General features: G+C 46.4%; 2 protein-coding genes across 7 annotated transcripts in view; one reads left to right on the top strand and one right to left on the bottom strand.

The window, feature by feature from the left end:
• The window catches only part of LOC146189617 (RNA binding protein fox-1 homolog 2-like), a 384,063-nt gene extending 382,219 nt beyond the window's left edge, over positions 1-1,844 (top strand). For all 6 annotated transcript variants that reach the window (XM_084604382.1, XM_084604383.1, XM_084604384.1 and 3 more), the window contains one exon: positions 494-1,844. In XM_084604382.1, coding sequence (XP_084460508.1) covers positions 494-538 — 45 coding nt within the window. In that variant the 3' untranslated portion in view covers positions 539-1,844. The remainder of the gene's footprint in view (positions 1-493) is intronic.
• A 5,160-nt stretch (positions 1,845-7,004) lies between these two features.
• LOC146189619 (uncharacterized) lies at positions 7,005-19,412 on the bottom strand. Its single transcript, XM_084605307.1, has 7 exons — positions 19,247-19,412; positions 18,232-18,312; positions 16,429-16,490; positions 13,393-13,512; positions 12,035-12,149; positions 7,883-8,016; positions 7,005-7,055 (listed from the first exon to the last, which is right to left on the bottom strand). Exons 1-7 carry the CDS (start codon positions 19,410-19,412, stop codon positions 7,005-7,007), a joined length of 729 nt encoding a protein of 242 aa, XP_084461433.1.
• Positions 19,413-20,513: the final 1,101 nt, after the last annotated feature.

A 20,513-nucleotide genomic window follows, 5' to 3' on the forward strand; every position in this document is an offset into this window, starting at 1 on the left:
AAATTCAGCACCGTTTCAGTCACCTGGATGACAGCTGACACGACAAGATCAGCGTACTTAGTTTGCGAAAATATGATAGTTACTTTTTCTGGTAATTTATAATGCAGTTTACATTTTCAATGAACTTCCCTGCTGCGATATTTTTGCAAAAGTAAATCTTACCTTTAAAGTGGGCAAAACATTCTGGCTCAGACTTGTAAAGACCAGTTTGCTTGTGTGGAATAGTGTATACACTGCGTAACGTGAAGGATGTGGGCTCTGTGACCAGCGTACCAACTTCCTTGTGTCAAAACATTTTTTTGCTAAAAGTTAAATCTCATTAGACTTCAGAAGGGATTAAAAGGTAGTTCTACTATTCCTTATGGTGGTTGCATTTGTATATGTTTTGGGAATAAGAAATTTAATTGCATTCCTGAAGTATTTTTGCAACATGCCAATGTTTGTGCGCTGGGCCTCTGCTGACGGCCGTGATTGGTTTGTTCGATCTGTGCAGACGGCGGTCTACAGGAGTGGCTACAATCGCTTCACTCCCTACTGAAGGTGTCGCCCCAAGGAGCAGCTACGTCGGGTGGGGAGAGAGACGACTGCGAGAGAAAGGAGGGGGCAAGAGGAGGAGAAGGAATGGCCTCATCGTTGCCGGCGACGACCAGCGTGATGTCGAGCTCCGCCGCCACCTTCGTCACTCCTCCCCCTGTCTCATTTTTCATTCGCTTTCTTTCTGTTCTCCCCTATGTTCGCGTCTTGTTCTTACTCGCTGCAAAGGGAAGAAAGCACGGATGAGGGAGGGGAGGGGAACTACGTGGGAACTCTCGTTTTTCACTGCCGTGCTTCTCAGTCAGATTTTCTTTTCTTTTCCTCTCTCTATTGAAGAAGAGAGAAGATTGAACTGGAATGGGCTTTTTCACTGGCCTTGGAACCGCATCTCTTCATTTTCATCTTCGGGGGACGTTTTTGGGACCTCTCTCTCTCACTGTCAGCTGCCTTTGTGAGCTCCCGTTACTCTTGGCATCGAGTTTTCTTCATGCTTAGCGTCAGCACTTTTCATGTGCAAGAGGAGGTTTCTCGTTTGTTTCCCACCAGTCTCCTTCACTGCTTTTTTTCTTTTTTCCTTAATTTTTCCCTTTTTTTGTATGTGCTTTGGCAGTCGCCACTAGGCGGCCTCCTAGTTGGTACGCGCAGATAGCATATTTGTTGGCCGTGCGTATCCTCTTGTTGGCATTTGTGGCTTGCGTGCATGTGCGCGCATACACCTCCCTTGCCCTCCCAACACTGTGTCACTCTCTTCCCTGCCAGCCTCAGCATCGTTAATGGACAGTCTCGGGTTATTTTTATTTTCCTGTCACACTTTGGTGTCTGGCTGCATGTTCTCACACGTGCATATTCTCATCACTGTTGAGCAGCAACTACAGCAGTGGTGTGTAATTTAAATTTTTCTTTCAAGCAAGCAAGAGTCAGCGTTTTCGTCATTTTTCTTTTTTTTTTAACAATTTGCATCGTCATTTGCATACTCTCTGTATGTATCTTGGTTAGATCCCCCTTTCTCTTAGCTGCGTCGGCCTTTCGTTTATCAACTTTTTTTTTTTTCCCTTTTATGTTTGCGTTGTTGCCAAGGGGCGTTTTTAGCATTTGTGTTTTGTGCAGTCTTTTTTTTTTTTTTCGCGTTGCAATTCAGGTCACCACCACTTCTGCGTGCAGCATCTTACGGCGCATTGCCGAAATGCAAAACGTGAAGAAGCGGATGCCCAGAATAGACTGTTTGTATGATTAGTTGCCCAGCATGTGCCCACTTGACCTTCTGTTCTTGCTGCACAATGTGCGCATATCTTCCTGTACGAGCCTCCCTCCTTTCACCTTGTAGAGGTGTCAAAGCAATCGTTAAACCCCACCAACCAACCTTTCACCTTGTTTGGAGCAAGTCGGTGCATCCTGTTTTGCTTCTGTGAAAGAAGTCGTTCTTTGCTGTCATTGTTTGTCTTTGGTCGCTTGACATGTAGAGTTGACGAAAACCTTTTTGTGTTCTTGAAAATTGTGCTCTAGGAAAGTGAGCACGCCACCAACGCTGTAGGGAGGGAGTACAAATAAAAACAGTGATGAAGAAAAAAGCGATGTTTGCCATCTAATGCATTATCTTGTTATGGATATTAAGCATTGTAAGCATTGCTTGTTCATCCTGAAAAATGCTGAAAGCTGTTTGTAGACTAGCTGAAATTCGTGATGGTACTGGTTCAGTGTTATTTGTTCTGGTATGAGAGCACAGATGGCTCTACTGAACTTGCGAGGCATTGATTTGACACGCGCAAACTACACGGGACAGAGCTCCAAACTGCTGCTGAACGATTGCAGGTAATCGTCTGTTTACATACCAGATCTCACTGCTTCTGTTGCCAACTGCACGGAAGTGACAGGAGCGTCGTCAGCTTTCTTTAAGCAGGTCTTGAATTGAGCCTTGGTAGTTATGTGGGGGAGGGTCGTCTTTGTGGCTTTGAAGAGTGTGCTGTCGCAAATAGTCTACAAAGCACAGCCTGTGAACGTACTCTGCAAACGGGGGGACTGCCTACTGAACTCTACCAAGTCGCACTTCCACTCGCTAATAGATAGTGCAAGTTTGTTTCCGAGATGGGTGCTTGGGGCAGTCAGTCATGTCGCCAAAGAAAAAAAAAAATACTCTAAGGTCGTCGCACGGCAACGGGCAGCCATAGGCTTTTTTTTTTTTTCTCCCTTGCTTTTCTTTTTTCTTTTTTGCCCTGTTGTACATATTTATTGTCCCGCACTGTCCTAGTGACTCGGCCAATCCTTTCTCTAATTCAGAAACCTGTTGAACCCTAACTCTGCAGTGGAGTGTATATGTGGGCTGATTGAATTAAAGTGCACACCTTTATACGACGTATGTAAATTTGCTTACATTTTCCTTGTTTCTGAAGGGGGAGTTCTAATGGGCGTCATTTGTCTATGGAGAAAGACTGGGTGTATTTGCTGCTTTTTTTTGGGGGGGGGGGGGGGGATCCTAACAGCATGCACAATGGAATTGCATATTAATTAGCTCTTTTCGGCTTCATGCTGAACTAGTTATATGAGCAGCAAACGTTTTTGTTTAATGCAGCATCAGTCGGCCGTGTCATGGCGTAAGTGGCCATGGCATTTCTTTGAGACGGCCCCCTTCTCTCTCAAATCGCACTCCACTCTCTCTCTCTCTCCCTGTCCAAGCTCTGCTTACCTGGAGCATCTATTATAACTCTGCGCATCACCTGTGTTTTTTGATAATGCCACTCTTTGAGAAAGGAGGTGGGATCAATCGTACTGGGTCCACCTGCCTGACACAATAGCGTTTGCTAGTTCTTCCTGTCCACCTCCCTTCAACCCGCTTCAGTCTGATGCTAGCCGTGCCTGCTCCCCCAGTTCGTGCATGCTCCTCGGCTTGTACATTCGCATTTTGACGACAGCTGTACGTGTCGTTACCGTTTCATTCCTACCGTTAACGCTGCTCTTCAGTCCCGGCTTTGTGCTGCGTGGCTTTCATCTGCTCTCCATTAAATGTTCATGCCGGAAGATTCTTCAAAGCAGCTGGTGGGGCGTGAAGTGTCGAGATTTTGTGGCCCCGTGAACATAATTTCGGCCTCTCTGGCATAGTGGGCACAAACTTTCCTTGGGAAACACATGACAACCTTTCTTCTGTAGCAATTTACCGGCTTTGTTTCTTTTATTTTCAAACTTTATAATGCCTCAAGCAGCATGGCTTGTAATGCTGAACATTTTCTTGCTAGCGTGCTTTTGGTGGACTCCCGTCACTCTCAAGTCTAGTAACTGCAAAATTTGTCTTGGTCGTGTGTTTTTGTGTACCTTAAAAAACAGTAGTGAAATGGACAGTTCTGTAATGCAGCTTTCACTTGCTGCAAATCTTTCATGCTTGCGTTGGCCATGTTTGTCTCACTTCGGGCTTCTCTTTTGCGCACCCCTGTTTACTGTGGAAGTGAACGGCAGCTGAATTTTTTTTCTTATGCCCTTTGCCGTAGTTGCATGTTTGTAGAAGAGTCTTCATGTTCAGCTTTCACGTGTTTCTTATTCGCATTTGTGTTCCTTCTCCTGTCGGCAAGGCCTAATGCCACGGCTTCTTGTTAGCCCTTGCAGCTGTTCTGTGTTTCCAAGAACACCAAGATTTCGGAAGTTAAGGAAAAGTGGTTTCAGGTTGAAAGTTTGGCTGTTCCCTCGCCACATTTCTGTTGAGCTTTTTGTTTTGTTCAAAAGCGTCCTAGTTTGTCTACCTCAAGAGTGTCTGTTGCAGTCTTTCTTCTATTAATTGAGATTATGCTAGAAAGTTCTCCCACTTGATTTTGTTTTTACATCGAGGGTTTGCATTTTTCATGGGCACAGCCTTTCTAATTATTCTCCTGTAATTTTAGTCATACTTTACACAGCTATTAGATTTTAGTTTCAGAAGTTTGCGTGTGCCTCTGCATTTAGTTAGAATACGGGCGGTAACAATGTGGTGTTTGGTGAAGTACAAAATTGCTTGTATTGCATTGCTTGCCTGTCGTGTAGTATTGCTCCCAAGTGCTTCATGTTTATTTTTTTTTTTAATAGATTGGTTGCGAGCATCTTGGTAACAAGAGCACTTGCTAGTTTTCCCTAATGTGAACTTCAGATCAGCAGAGATCTGACCAAAAGTATTAAGGTTCGGTGAGAATCTTGTGGAAAATATGAAACCTTTAGTTCTATTCGGCCGCAGGCTTCCGAAGCCCACCTGCTACCACCTTGCGAAGTGTGTGGAGCTGAAAAACCCTTGCCATCGCGAGTGGTGTGTGCGTGTTGAGCTTTGATTTAGCCTCTTTTAACTGTTTCCCCAGATGTCACGTGGACAATACACAATGAATCTCTTGTTACGAAACAGAAACAAGTGAAGCGAGATGTGGAGAAGCAGTCGTTTCTTTTTCTATCTTCTGTGTGTCCTCAACATATGTATACTGGTTGAATAAACGAAGCGGCCGATGTACACCAGTTCAAGCCTCGTTGCTTTTTCCCACAGCACGTAATGTGCTTGCTAGGGAGTCCAGAAAAATGGCTCCAAACAAATGTCCATTAGCAACACATGCATTTGGAGGAGTTTTTGCAGCAGCTTCCCCCTAGAAAAGGTACCTGGGCAGTAGCGAAAATCTAGGAAGAAAGTTTCTTGCAGTGGATTGGTTTGCAGTGCCAATGAAAGCTTGCTGCTTTCCCAGGTTTTGCTCCGGCAAGGAACTGCTAAAATGGCAGAAACAAGCAAGTTTATTACTGAAGCTGCATTAAGAGATGCATTGATATAGCAGGGGCTCAAAGCAATGGGCACAAACAGCGGCTATAATGGATGATGATGGATTGGGCACAGCATTTACCTCAAAGCTTTTATGAAGAATGAAAAGTAGCTAATAGTAAATTTGGTGTGCATCAATTGCTTTCTATGGGTCCCTAAAGCTGTTTTATCGCAAGTTAATTTCAAAATATTGGCCACAAGTGGAGAAGTTTTCAGCCTCCCAACATTCTTGGCGATGGCATAAAACGGTCAACATAGCCCGAAATTGAATCAGTATTTGCCAGGAACCAAGGTTGACTGGAGATGTTAATGTTGTTAGACACTAAATCTTGGTGGCAAACCGAAGGAGGGCCTGCTGGCAGCACTCCAGCAATGCGGCTGGCAGGCCGCATTGCTCAATTCTGACTTAGGCTGGCAGCACTCCATCACAACTTGAGCTAAGGATCAAGCGCCCTTTCACGAATGGTCTATTTCTCGGTTTCTTCCTCGTCCACCCTATTGTTTTACGGCACAGCTGTAAAAAATCGCGAAAGTTTACCATCACTAGTTAGGGGTAGTTTAATCTGGGTAGATGTAAATGAATGACTTCTGTCATCTCGTCACCGGCCAGTGGCATGCTTGTGAGGAGGGCTGTAATGTATGTGTCGAAAAGTTTCCAGGATTGAAAACAGTTGTAATGCCCCGTTTTAAAACCATACCGTACGAACATTGAGTGACCTATAGACAGTGTCTAGAGATCCGAGGGACCTGCAAGGCTGCACTCAATCACCCTCCCATATCTTAGTAGCGGAGCCCGCGGTAGTAGCATTCCGCCACCGTGACCCTCTACCGCTCGTGGGCGGGGCGCTCACGCTGATTGGTTCCGATGCGGCAGGTCTATGTGGCGCCATCTATCGGCGCCAAAGGGATCTGGGCATGCGCGTTGGCGGACCACGGTAGCGGATCGCGGATCACGGTGTGCTAAATCTCTCTAGTAATTGATTTAGCTTACCGTGACCCTCTACCGCGCGTGGGCGGGGCGCGCACAAGCTGATTAGTACCGACGCGGCAGGGCTATGTGGCGCCATCTGGTGGCATCAAGGAGATCTGGGCATGCGCAGTGGAACGCGTCTCTAGACCTCAGGCCATCCTGATAAATAAAGGTTTATGAATGAATGAACGCGTGGTGGCGTATCGCGGTAGGCTAAAACTCTTAGCTTTAGTTTACTGTGATCCGGCACCGCGCGGACACCCAATGATCATACTCAAAGAAGAAAATCGAAGAATAGAAGTCTGCTATTAGGATTCTTGCTCGCGTCAGGCTTTGATCCGCCGGGGCGTTGCAGGAGCGCGGTGCACTGGCACTGCGAACCCGCCCCGGGCGGAGCGAATCCAGATTGCATGAGCCCCTTGGCTGGCATAACGCCTGCTCCCCAAACAAAAACCTCCCCACCCCTGTGGTGCAGGGGGGCCTTACGGTGGGTTGCCGTAGGATGATGGTTGTTGGCTGAGGTCTGTACCCTCACAGGAGGGCTGCACGCAGTGCACCCTCCCCTCCATCTGACAAGGCAAAGCAGAGAAGTTGGATTGTTCAATTCGCCGAGGGACCTGCGAGTGAGCTGCAGTGTATTCGTACATACTACCAGTGTCAATGCACAGTGAGTGACGGAAAAAGTCATTCTGCCGAATTTTTAGTGCCACGGAGGATGTGTTGAACAGGATGCGCTTTGCAGGCACGTCATTAGGGCCTAAGATCTACTCCACCCAGGTGGGCCCCTTGAAGGTCACAAACCTGAAAAAGATAAAAGTTGTATTGTCGCTTCATTTCTGACCATTCATCTGAGCGCTCTTGAAAGCCAGTTCCTATATTCGGTTTCTCCAGCCAGTGAAGAACATTTCTACTTGTACAACCTTTGCTGTGGATTTGAGCCGGGCTAAATACCAGTTAAAGGAATGCTTGAGGTCAGGTTAGGTTTAAGATTTTCTCGCCTGATCATATTGGGGTCAAACGCTAAAAGAACGCGCGGATGCCTTTATAAAGGGAGCTATTGCATATATCGTAGAATACTAGTTACCATCCAGAACAAGAGTTCCGAGACAAAACATTAGATGAGAGGAAATAGCATACTACCGATACACTTGTAGGTTTAACTGTCGCACTGGCAAACTAATGTGTCAGCAAAAGGGATATATTTACCCAAGGACTGCGCGTTCCGGTGGAGGCGAAATCGAGTGGTGTCCGTGTGCTGTGCGATGTTGTACGATATACGTAAAAAACCCCAGGTAGTCGAATAATAATAATAATAATAATTGGTCCACAGAAAAGGAAAGGCGCTGTGTCTGTCACAATAATAATAATAATAATAACAATTGGTTCACAGGAAAGGAAAGGCGCAGTATCTGTCACACTTGTTCTGCGGACACCCGAACCGCGCCGGAAGTGAAGGAAGGTGGTAGTAAAAGCGGAAAAAAAGAATGAGGTGCCGTAGTGGAGGCCTTCGGAGTAATTTCAACCACCTGGAGATCTTTTACGTGCACTGACATATCATACAGCACGCGGACGTTAAACCTCATAAACTAAACTGCAGAATGAAGGAAAAGCAAATGAGCTTCACGCACCGTGATATCTGTGCCTCCGAGAGCTGCGCGGCGAAGGTCGCATCGCCTCAGACTTGCATTCTGGAGTTTCGCATCGCGTAGATTGACGCCATATAAGACGCTGTTGTCCAGCTTGGCTTCCTTAAGGTTCGCCCCTGCAGCGACCAATAACGACGTACATGTATGAGGAACAGGCAGCCTGGCTCACTTATTGAGATACTCTTGCTAGCGGCAATGCTCATTTGTTGGGCGTTTCGCATAGCATATGCCAAACAAGCGAATCGCAACTCCATTTGCGTCATTCTAAGGTATGTAATGAGTACACAGTGACGCACACTGAGAACACAGGGGTGTTAAGGACGCCAGGCGACAAAGCCCTAAATGTAGGCCAACCACAGTTTCTCACTTCCTCAGTTTTCGCAAGCATCTGAGCAACGCCACACTCTCCTATATACTGCTCATATTCAGTAAAACAATATTCTTACTGCTTAACTGCCTTTAATGGGGTCAAAACCTGCAGAGACATCCCGCAACCTTCCTCGTTCACCGGTTGCCTTACTTCAGTATGCCACCTTATTATAACTAAAAGACATATCCAAGTTTTCATGACAGTCCCCAAATAACAGAATCGCCGATAAGCACCCGGGCCGCTTAATGTGCCGACCAAGCAGCTATCTTGTTTAAAACACGTTAAGGCCTTGTTGAGGCTATGTAGTGGCCGGAGCTTTCCTCGCGGTGTTACTGGCTTGAAATGGCAACTGGCTTATCATAATTCTTTATAGACTAATGATGATAACTGACCATGAATATGTTGGGGTTACTGCAGCTATGCATGGCTTTCAAATATAAATGGTATATATCGGCGGGGTTGGTCTAATAGCCGTTTTCCTCAATGAAGAAAAAATGCTGTTTTTTTTTTTTTTTTGCCGGTACCACGTTTCCTTTTTACTCCATTTTGCAGTCACTCTAAGCAAGCTCATCACCATTATTATTAGCTATCTTGGGCTATCTGCGCGAATAAAGAACGTACTACAGTGATCTTCGATTATCCATGCGCAAGGTTCAGCCCATCTGCCACAATATTAAATGACCCTCGGCTGGCCTCTGCTACGCTTTCCTTCCCTTCCCATCCGCTCTGTGCAATGAGACCACCGATTGCAAGTTGATCCCCAAACCTCATATCTTCAACAGAACATATTTTCCATTTGATTTCGCAATCACGTCCACGATGTTTTCTCTTTCTCCCGTGATGATCCGCGGACCATGGCAGCGGAAGGGGAGGGGGAAGAGGCTGGTTCTTTTCGCCGTGCGAACACTTACTCCAATGTCCATCGATCGAGCGGGAAGCATACGTCGCTGTTGCACAGGCAGCATACTCGTCCGAGGAACTTGCCAGCAAAAAAAAAATGACGACGAAGCGAGAAAGGAGAACTAGTTCAGCCGTTTATAGAAAAGGCGGTTACGGGGATAATTTAACAAACCTTTTTGCTCAGAGGACTAAAAATTCTAAGGGGCACTTTGGACCACCAAAGTGCGATGCAGCGAAAGCTTGAAACACCGCTGATTCCTGCTTTACTGCGTCTGCTTCTGTTTGCTGTGTGGTGCAGCGTTCGAGGAAGCGCCAAATGAATGGCGCAGCACGGACGCCGGACGTGACGTCATGCATGATGACGTCACAACCGGCCATGGCGTCACATCCGGTCATGACCGATAACGTCATTCGATGGCGTCACTATCTCGCGGTGCCCCGCGGAATCTCGCGATGAATTGAACACTTCTCGCGGATGCATGCACGGACGGACACTGCGGACACGCTGTGGGATCATGAGCCATTAAAGGCTTTCGCCTTGATACGAGGGAATGATATGTGTCCCGGCAAAGATTAAGGCATGGAGGAAGGCAAGCTTAGGAGAGGCCCTGACGTCATTTTTTTGAAGCCGGCGCGGCCGCGCCGCGACCGGACGCTGCAACGTCTCTCCTCCTCCTTTACCCTTTCTCCGCAACGCTCACGTACCTAGGGCCCTTAGCAACGCTGTTGCTAGTGGCCCGAGTTTTCATAGCAACACGTCGCCGTTGCTAATGGCCCGACTTGGCTAACCCTAAATTTTGACGTCACTTCCGCCACACTTTCTCCAATGCATTGGGAATGGCAAGGGCCTCTCCCAAGTTGTTTCCTTCCTCCATGGATTAAGGGCAGCTTCGATGTTTTTTCAACCTCTTCGGATTTCACCGAAACTCTCACGGGACGTTCTCCTGAATTTTCTGGTCACTTGTACGAAACTTCGTAGCGCTGCAACGTTATGTTGTAGTGCAAATGAATGTTAAAATTTACAGTTCGGGGCATCAGTCGGGGAGATTTTTACGAGTAACCTTGGACGCGTGACGTAACTGGATGCACGTGACTGTCTATAATTTGCTGCAGGATTTGCCTTGCTTTCGGTATTTTCAGAAGAATACTGAGCCCAGCTTTCACTTACGATCGTCAGTTTGGCTAATTAAAGTGCGCATGGTTGTTTTTGCGGCCATACTAGTGACTTCATAGCTTTGTATGGCGCGACGTCAAAGGTTGGCCGAAACCTACTTTTCTCATCATTTTTTTCTCTTTTAAAGTACTTATACTTCGTACTGGAAAAACGGCTTTGGTACAGTAGGGAGGGTGATATAAAATATATATGTGATGGCATTACGAACGCACAATGGTAAAAAAAATCATAGCTGCCTTTTTTAAGACTATACTGATACTAGTTGAAGGGAAATAAATCGAACGGGGTAAGCAGGTGCCCGGGTGCAGTGACGACGACAATTCTGCAGGGACGTAGCACCAGAACCTTGCGCACCGATATTAATGTAATGAAATCGGCTGTGGATGAATGATAATAATTGGTTCGCAGGAAGAGAAAGGCGCAGTATCTATCACACGTACGTCTCTGTGGATACCTGAACCGCGCCGTAAGGGAAGGGAGGAAGACGGGGTTAAAGTAGCAAGAGGGAAAGGGGAGCCATAGTGGAGGTCTACGGAGTAATTCGACCACCTGGGGATCTTTAACGTGCGCTGACATTGAGCGAGGTGGTTAAATAAATTGGTTCACAGGAAGGGAAAGGCGCAGTAACTGTCACACTTGCTCTGTGGACACCCGAACCGCGCCGTAAGGGAAGGGAGGAGGGTGGGAATGAAAGTGGAAAGAGAGAAAGAGGAGCCGTAGTGGAGGGCTACGGAGTAATTTCGACCACCTGGGGATCTTTAACGTGCGCTGACATCGCACAACACACGGACGCCTCTTCGTTTCGCCTCCATCGAAACGCAGCCGCCGAGGTCGGGTTCGAACCCGGGAACTCCGGCACAGTAGTCGGGCGTCTTACCACTGCACCACCCCGGCGGGGCACGCGAGGTGGTGAAGGGTAAGAAAACGCACGGGCCTGCTACTGGCTCTGTAGCTGAGCCACCTCCGCTGCCTCGTGCGGACAGAAGAAAACATAGACAAGAAAGGAAAAAGAAGAGAGAGAGAGAGAGAGAGAAAGACGCTCGCCGCAACAGCCGTCGTCCACCACCGAAGCAGTGGCGGGTGCAATGACGGCCTACAAAAGATAAAATTCGGTGGCTGGCTAGCCCCCGCCGCAATCGGCGTTGACATACCGTCCCATCCCCGCGAGGTGGTGAAGGGTGGCAGTTTCTGGCCCTACGGGGATGGGACGGTATGTCAACGCCGATTGCGGCGGGGGCTAGCCAGCCACCGAATTTTATCTTTTGTAGGCCGTCATTGCACCCGCCACTGCTTCGGTGGTGGACGACGGCTGTTGCGGCGAGCGTCTTTCTCTCTCTCTCTCTTCTTTTTCCTTTCTTGTCTATGTTTTCTTCTGTCCGCACGAGGCAGCGGAGGTGGCTCAGCTACAGAGCCAGTAGCAGGCCCGTGCGTTTTCTTTTCCTTCTTCCTACAGCCACAACAACAACAGCGCTGACATCGCACAGCACACGGACGCCACTTCGTTTCACCTCCATCGAAACGCAGCCGCCGCGGTCGGGTTCGAACCCGGGATCTCCGACACAGTAGTCGGGCGTCTTACCCCTGCACCACCCCGGCGGGGCCGGCTGTGGATGACGATAAAAGATCTGGCAAATCTCGCGTCGAGTAAAGCAACTGCGAAGCTGTGCTATTCAATTGAGGATGGAGTCACCTCGGAGGTCGGCGCTGTCCTCGGCGGTGCCGTCTGGGTCTCCCATTCTGCACCAGCTGAGGTCGGCACCCTCAAGGTTGGCTCGCGCCATCTTTGCTCCAAGCAAACAAGCACCCTGGCGGTTAACGAAAGGGATTTCAATAAAGGACGTTCAATCAATCAATCAATCAATCATCTACTGCGTTGATTTTGTTGGTTGGTTTTCTTTTAAATTATTTTCATAGCACCGTCTATGTACTTTTCCATCCGTCGTGCGCGACAAAAAGCACTTCGCTCTCAAGCTCAATGTCGGACGTCTCATGTGCCCTTTGCTTCTTGCAATGACTAAGTAAAACACCTTTCATCCTTCTATATAAACTAGCAGCATTGCATTAAATATTTTTATAAAATGTTTAGACTAACCCGTCTTATAACCTCATTCTAATGCCATATTTTATCACTATCATTTCAATTGTTTTCCGCGACAGCAATCTGCCTAATGAGTAATCATTAATGTAGTCGATTTTTCATATAAATGCCGCCTCGTATATTTGTGCACCAGTAATGCTTATTGTTATGCTATCTTTCTGGCTTTGTTATCTTTATGTTCTTAGCGTATAGGCTGCTGTTTTAGACATATTCGTACGCTCCATGGCCATGAGCCTTCCTACTCAATAATGGACGTTCAATTCAGCAATCATCTACTGCGTTGATTTTGTTAGTTAGTTTCCTTTTAAATTATTTTCATAGCACCGTCTATGTACTTTTCCATCCGTCGTGCGCGACAAAAAGCACTTTCCTCTCAAGCTCAATGTCGGACGTCTCCTGTGCCCTTTGCTTCTTGTAATGACTAAGCAAAACACATTTCATCCTTCTATATTAAACTAGCAGCATTGCATTAAATATTTTTAGAAAATGTTTAGACACTGTTAAATACCAGCCCGTCTTATACCCTCATTCTAATGCCATATTTTATCACTATCATTTCAATTATTTTCGACAGCAATCTGTTCAATGAGTAATCAATCGATGTAGTCGATTTTTCATATGAATGCCGCCTCGTATATTTGTGCACCAGTAATGCTTATTGATGCTATCTTTCTGACTGTTATCTTTATGTTCTTAGCGTACGCTTACTGCATTGGCCGGCATGCTGATGTTGAGCTAGTTCATCTTGCTTCTCTCTATGTTTACTGCCAAACGCCATTCCAGTTAATATTTTAGTGGACTGACTGTACGTACAAAAAGCAAGCGTTAAATATAGCTGCCATAATGCAGATAAATGAGTGCGAGTGCCTTTGTCTTCATAAGCGCAGAGAGACAGCAGAGATCAGACATGCCAAATGGCCAGCTTCCCACCGCATGTATCCGGCGCTCACCTCGAGGTCAGCATGGGACAGATCGGAGAACTCGAAGCGGCAGTGGCGCAGGTCGGCCCGCTTGAAGTCGACACGCCGCAGGTTCAGTCGGGATAAGTCGACACCCACCAAGTATTCGCCCTAGGACAAAATCAGGCGCAGGTTTAGCATCTTTTTCCAGGCACTTCATTGGCATTAATAATTGATTTATTGACAGCGTTGAAAACTAAATTAGGGGGACACACAAGCTATGCCGTTAAGGCTATGACGCGATAGCGTTTCGCAGACATGGATGACGTTTTCTGATTTTTATTTTTATATAATATTTTGCAGCCTGCCGTGCAATGACGTCATCGATAAGCTCGAACGACACGTACGGACGATGTTTTTCATTAGCAAACAGCCTTTCCATTCTGAAAATTGACACCTTTTTATGCTCCTTTTCCCAATGTTTCATTTTTCAATTAGTTCAACTATATGATCAATTAAACACTACATTTCTTAATTAGCACTATCAAGCATCGCTCCTCATTCTGAGCCTTTTGTCAACTTTGAACCTCCTTTTCAATCTTTCTTTATTTCGATCAATTATTTCTTCAATTATTTTTTATTTGTTTCAGTTAGTTAGTTGATAAGTTATGCACTCTACGTTTTCTTAATTGGCATCAGGAATATTTCTTTTTATTGTGAGCATTCTCACACGTTTGAAACCTAATAATAATAAGAAATGGTTTGGTTTGGTTTGGTTTGGTTTGGTTTGGTTTGTGGGATTTAACGTCCCAAAGCGACTAAGGCTATGAGAGACGCCGCAGTGGAGGTCTCCGGAAATTTCGACCACCTGGGGTTCTTTAACGTGCACTGACATCGCACAGCACACGGCCGCCACTCCGTTTCGCCTCCATCGAAACGCAGCCGCCGAGGTCGGGTTCGAACCCGGGTACTCCGGCATAGTAAATTGGTTTAGAGGAAAGGAAAGGCGCAGTATATCCCTTTTTTTGTGCACACCTAAACAGCACCTTAAGGGAAGGGAGGCGTAGACTAAAGGGAGATTGCACCTCAAGGGAATAATAATTCCTATCCATGGCCATGAGCCTTCCCATTCAATAAAGGACATTCGATCAATCAATCAATTAATAATTGGTTCACATGAAGGGAAAGGCGCAGTATCTGTCACAATTGTTTCTGTGGACACCTGAACCGCGCCGTAAGGGAAGGGAGAAGGCAACACCATCTAGGTGGTGTTGGAGGAGGGTGGGAGTTAGAGTGGACAGAGAGAAAGAGCAGTCGTAGTGGAGGGCTACAGAGTAATTGGGGATTAACGTGCGCTGACGTCGCGGAGGTGGTGAAGGGTGGCAGTTCCTGGCCCTACGGGGCTGGGGCGGTAGGTCAACGCCGCTTGCGGCGGGGGCTAGCCAGCCACCGAATTTTATCTGTTGTAGGCCGTCATTGCACCCGCCACTGCTTCGGTGGCGGACGACGGCTGTTGTTGCGGCGCGCGTCTTTCCCTTTCTCTTCTTTTTCCTTTCGTTAATTAATAAGTTAATCAATTAATTATAGGGATTTTATAAACTCGTCATCGTCTACCACGCACCAATCAATCATAAATCACTAGAACCACAAATCCTCATGATACGACTTTTTACGCAGCCCCCGATTATCTCCAACACGCACTACAACTGCTACTATACTACGAAGCCGACGGCATTCGGTTCAACAGCCGAACGAAATCGCAAATTATATGACGCTTAGCTTGCCATTTAGTCGGCCGTTGTCCTCCGATCATTGTTGCCATAAGTATGCATATATATTATGGTGAGGCTACGAGGCAGCGGAGGTGGCTCAGCTACAGAGCCAGTAGCAGGCCCGTGCGTTTTCTTTTCCTTCTTCCTACAGCCACAACAACAACTACCAAATATATATATGTGAAATAATATGCCTCTGTCCATGCCACTAGGTATAACAGGCTGCCATAAGTATACATATATTATGGTGAGGCTACCAAAAAAAAAAATATATAAAATAATATGCCTCTGCCCGTGCCACTAGATACAACTCAAGTCAGCAGTAACTGCCACACACAATTCCTCTAATAAGAGAGTAATTACTCATTGACATCCACCCGACCGCAGCCATACGGCTACAAAGGAAAGCTGTACAGCTTTCTCAGAAACTTCGTAGTTGAAGAAAAATTCGTCCTGATCCGGGATCGAACCTGGCACCATCGCCTTTCCGGGGCAGTGGCTCTACCGACTCCCCTACATATTTGAGCAACATAATTCCTTTGTGGCAGGAAGCAGTCCGCTGTTTACGGTTTTCTGGTTGCCTAAATAAAACGCTAACCATCATAAAAAAAATCTGATTCTGGTTACTGTTCTACGGAGTATCACACATGCCGCGTACCACTGTCCATAGTTAGCAACTGCTGTTTTTTTTTTAACTTATTTCTATTATGGCGCCGACGCATAGTTTCGGTATGAAAGAGCTATATTGCCCCCATTTAGTAAATAACTACTCCGTAAGCGCGAATGAAGAGACGCTTTTTCCTTTGTTCTAAACAGCTTTTCTCTTGACTAGATATCTATGTCTACAATACATTTTCACCATTAGTAATAACACAGCCAGTTCGTTATTGCGCGCCGACGGCTCTTCCCCTTCATACTGGAGCTAGCACATGCACAAGAAGCCGTTATATACTGAGTGAACAAAGCACGAAGCCCTGCCACGCCGAGTGCTGACGGCGTAAATGAAATGAGCCACAGTCGGCAGTTCAGCCAACTGACATGCACATGTACGGGAATTTCTGTAACCGAATCTGTGCTGTCACACTTTTGTGTTATTTATTATGTCATATTTGCTCGAACTTACTTCCGGTTTCCTATACTTTAGGCTGCCTTATAGTTGTTTGTCTCGCTATTCTGAAGAGCTACTTCCGTAACACACACGCACGCACGCACGCACAAGTGTGCGCTAGTCAAGTCATCATCCGCACGCAGTAACGTACACTTTAGGAATACGATTAACTGACAGAAAAACAAATGTACGATGCCTTGGGCGTACCTGAAAGCAGATCTCAGACACTTGCGTCTTGATCAAGACTCGGACAATGTCCTGTCGGGTCAGATGGACACGGCCCCTTACACCAAGCTTTTCTTGCTGTTGGAGACATAGATTGCAACAATTCAGTGGAAGGCACCCTGTAGAGTATCGCAATTGTTTTTTATATATACTATTGCAGAGTGCATTCTGAAAGAGATCTTGGGTGAGAACTGCTGCTAAAGTGCCCTTCTACGTTGTTGTCGGAGGAGACAAACCCAATTTCCTGGTATCTTTTCGGGCTTGTACCTCACAAAAAAAAATAATAATAATAAAAATTATATAAACCCGTACGCTCTTTCCGCGCTATATTTTGTCTCGTTACACTCGCGGTTCAGTGCACCCACCTTTATTTTTGTGACTGCAAACGAGTGCGATTTCATTAGTCTGTACAACTCACGTACACACGAGGTGCTGCGGAAGTTTTACCGGTTTACAGCAGCGTATTCAAAATGAGTTGACGTCGCCTGTCGCATGTTAAGATTCTCAGTGTGCATGTATGCATATAGGGTAAGGAGAACCTTTGCCCTCACTTTTCAAGGCCTTATTTTGTTATGAGGGTTTCACGACAAGCGAAACCTGATGCTTTGTTACTTTTGGCAAAGTCGGCACATTCAAACTACTGAAGACAACGGCGAAACATGCAAACATATATGCAGAACACACATTTTGTTGCTGTGAACACTCTTATGATAGGGAATCTTTTTTCCCTGTTCTTGTTCACTCTCTGCGCTCAGACGTTCATCATCCGACCTCGTAATAAGTTGACTGGAGGCCATGGAGGAAGGAAAGAACTTAGGAGAGGCCCTGACGTCATGGTTTTTTTTTTTTTTTTTGAAGCTGGCGAGGCCGCCCCGCGACCGGGCGCTGCAACGTCTCTCCTCCTCCATCACCCTCCGCATTTTCTCTCTCCGCGACGCTCACGTACCTAGGGCCCTTAGCAACGCTGTTGCTAGTGGCTCGAGTTTTCATAGCAACAGCGTCGCCGTTGCTAATGGCCCGATTTGGCTAACCCTAAATTTTGACGTCACTTCCGCCACACTTTCTCCAATGCATTGGGAATGGCAAGGGCCTCTCCTAAGTTGTTTCCTACCTCCATGCCGGAGGCAGTCTTGGGGTAGGCGGCCGTTGTGATCGCTGTGGTAGCCGAAGCACTCTAGGCAATGCGGGAGTTAATTTTCCCACTCGTTGAACGACCCGTCTTCGGTAGAACTGATGCTTGGGCGAGTTGGTATGCCATTTTCAAGGAGGAGACGTGACTTAGACAAGGACCGTGAAGGAAGAAACACAAACACAGGTGCGGACTTACGAGGACAGCGCAACTTACGGACAGGTCCTGATTTACGTAATTTACGTAAATCAGGGCCTGTCCGTGTGTGTCTTAATCCGTCCTTGTCTATAAGTTGCGTTGTTCTTCTGAAAACACGAGGCGAACTAATGTGCCGGTATAAATTTTTTACCAAACCTCATCACACTCCACCCACATTCTCACCACATCGCTACACACCACGACTCTCTTCTCCTCTCCCTCTTGATCGGCGCAGAGTAGCATTTTCAAGCCGACCTCTCTACCTTTCCGATCAGTAAACTCATCTGTCTAGTCGTTAGGAAAAGCCAGTATTGTGATGCAGCAGATTTTGCCAAGTCGAACGCGTTTTGCAGCAAAGAATGAGCACTTAAACCCTTTTTTATAACTCTATAATAACTTCATTCTCTATGACCTCGTGGCACCAGTGTGGTGCGTGGCGCATATATAGCTCTGATTTATTGTATGCCGTACCTTGCACATTTCTTCCAGTTCTGGTATCAGCCAGTCCGCACCAAAAAATTTTGCCTCCTGTAGAACGCCTGAAAAGTGGAGCAAAGTATTTCCCTTGAGCTCATACAGGGTAAGAACGAAACAACCGGAAGTAACATTCGACGTTCGTTTTACAGCGATTGTCATTGGTTTCTTGGAGTTTGTGTAACCGCTATTGCCGAGAACTCGTTACAAGACACGCTGACTGGGTCGAATGTATTGAGGTCACTCACGCTCGGTGACAATGCGGGATTCTGGGACACATCAGTTGTGAGGCAGGTGTAGGATATAATAAGATAAAAACATAGTGTTACGTGCATGTTGATCGGTATAGTGGAAAAGTTTGCTTCTAATATTTTTCCTGGCATCGCAGCAAGAATAGCGACTTGACGCATGACGTTATGCGGGGTGTTCTCATGCTTTGGGGTATGCGGTCGCTGAAATGACTACTGTGAGATTAAAAAAAAAAGAAAGTGACAAGAAAGTAAAAGTCGTATAGTTTTGCCCTTTTTTTATTATTTACACCAGAAGAAAAAATGAAGTGGTGCAATGCAATGAAGTCACCCGAGTGGGAGCTCCATTTACCCAGCGCCGACTACGTGACCATATATACTACAGTGGCTTAGCCACTGTAGTCTGACAACGCAGACAGAGCCTTATGATGTAGAGTCCTCTTAACCGCCCGTGTGACACCCGCGCTGTGACGTTACCTCGAACAGAAGACGATGAGGAGCAATCGAAAAAGCAAAATATATATCTAGCCCGAGTGAAGTTACTAATTACACGTATTTCTATCTGTTTAGTCTGTTCGCAGCTTATTGAACGACAAGGTGGCGTAGAGACTGAAACGTCTATTTCTCGCGCAGCAGCCCGATGACTGTCCAGACGATATCGTCTGGAAATATTTCTAGGGTGTCAACCTCCATCTGTTTCTTACGGTAAAAGCAACCTCAGAAGTAGGACTTCGAATAGACTGGTACTTGCCAAGCGGTGAAATACTTTCGTCGACTCGGAGCTCTCCACCGTGCAGGCATTCGAGGAGCGGCGCGAAGTACGTCGGACAGCGGTCGACCAGGTAGGCTCCGCAGGCATCTCTCTCCTTCAGGCACAGGCCCCCGTCCGCATTCTGACTGTACAGGCAGCCGAGCATCGAACGAGGCTGTTGGCGAAACAGAGCTCCCCTTTGCGGACAGAGAAAGAAAAAGAAATGCGGTGCAGATCTCCAAGATGGAAAACAAGAGTGAAGAGTCGAGTCAAGCTTTGAGAGCGCGAGGCCATGATGCTTGCAGAAGGAATTCATAGCAGCAACAACTTAGCAGACACAGTCGTACCCTCCTGTAGAAAACATCCAAGCCCTAATGGTCATTTCATTGCAGAGAAGAAGAAGAAGAAGAAGAAAAAAAGATCTGAGATAGTTTTTAAGGAAAGGTGACCGTAGCATGGGTTTAGCTAATTTTGATGTTTTCTGAATGTGCAAAGAGGATAAAACTAGGGATAACTACTCAGATGCATGCATGCATTGTGAAGTTAATTTGATTTTTTTTTTTTTTTTGCGGCATAGTCAGCTGTAAACTGAACAGTGAGGGAACCCAGTATGAACATGAAAAACAGTATACGCTGCATAGCACTCTCTCTGCTCCAGGGGATATAAACTGCAGTATGCCGAGAGCAAATTTCAAAATTTGGCACGCCAGTGTTAACGACTCCCTTCCGCGGCTCCTGTTGCGGACCTTTGTTCGCGTACATGTTATTTTTAAACTTTATTATCTCACAAATAATCACAAAACTGACCGTGCACGTGGACAGTTTGAGCCCTCAACTGCGCACGACACGCCATTAACGCTTTCTATTCATCGCTTATTGCGCATGTATATTCCTTGGCTGAAATGCGAAGTACAACTATTCTGCTGGATATCACGATGGTATTCGTCTAGCAATGGACATACAAGAGAACCGTGTCTTTTTTCAGTGTATAGTATAAATATATATAAGTGGATACATTGTGAATAGGGGTGTGCCTCGCCTAATTAAAAGAGTACACGGGGCGGAGGAAGCAACTGCGTCAAGTAACACAGGGAGTATGCACTTATGTCACAGCGACAGCCATTTTGTGGTGCGCGGAGCACGGCGAAAGGCCGCGGCATAACACGAACGCTCGAGCGCATATGGGAAAACATTATTTCCTCTCAGCTAATGCACTGTACCACAAAATGGCGCCCGTGGCGTCACTTCAATACCTCCTATAATGGAC

The sequence above is a fragment of the Amblyomma maculatum genome, chromosome 5, assembly GCF_055883805.1.
Source record: "Amblyomma maculatum isolate TAMU_Amacu chromosome 5, ASM5588380v1, whole genome shotgun sequence".
NCBI classification, from domain to species: domain Eukaryota; kingdom Metazoa; phylum Arthropoda; class Arachnida; order Ixodida; family Ixodidae; genus Amblyomma; species Amblyomma maculatum.

Bases quoted from the DNA above. Each gene is read 5' to 3' on its own strand.
- LOC146189619 (XM_084605307.1), bottom strand. From the start codon at position 19,412: ATGCTCGGCTGCCTGTACAGTCAGAATGCGGACGGGGGCCTGTGCCTG. The intron at 18,313-19,246 runs GCAAGTACCAGT...TCCACTTTTCAG, and splicing joins CGAAAGTATTTCACCGCTTG to GCGTTCTACAGGAGGCAAAA. The intron at 13,513-16,428 runs GTACGCCCAAGG...ATTTTGTCCTAG, and splicing joins TGTCTGAGATCTGCTTTCAG to GGCGAATACTTGGTGGGTGT.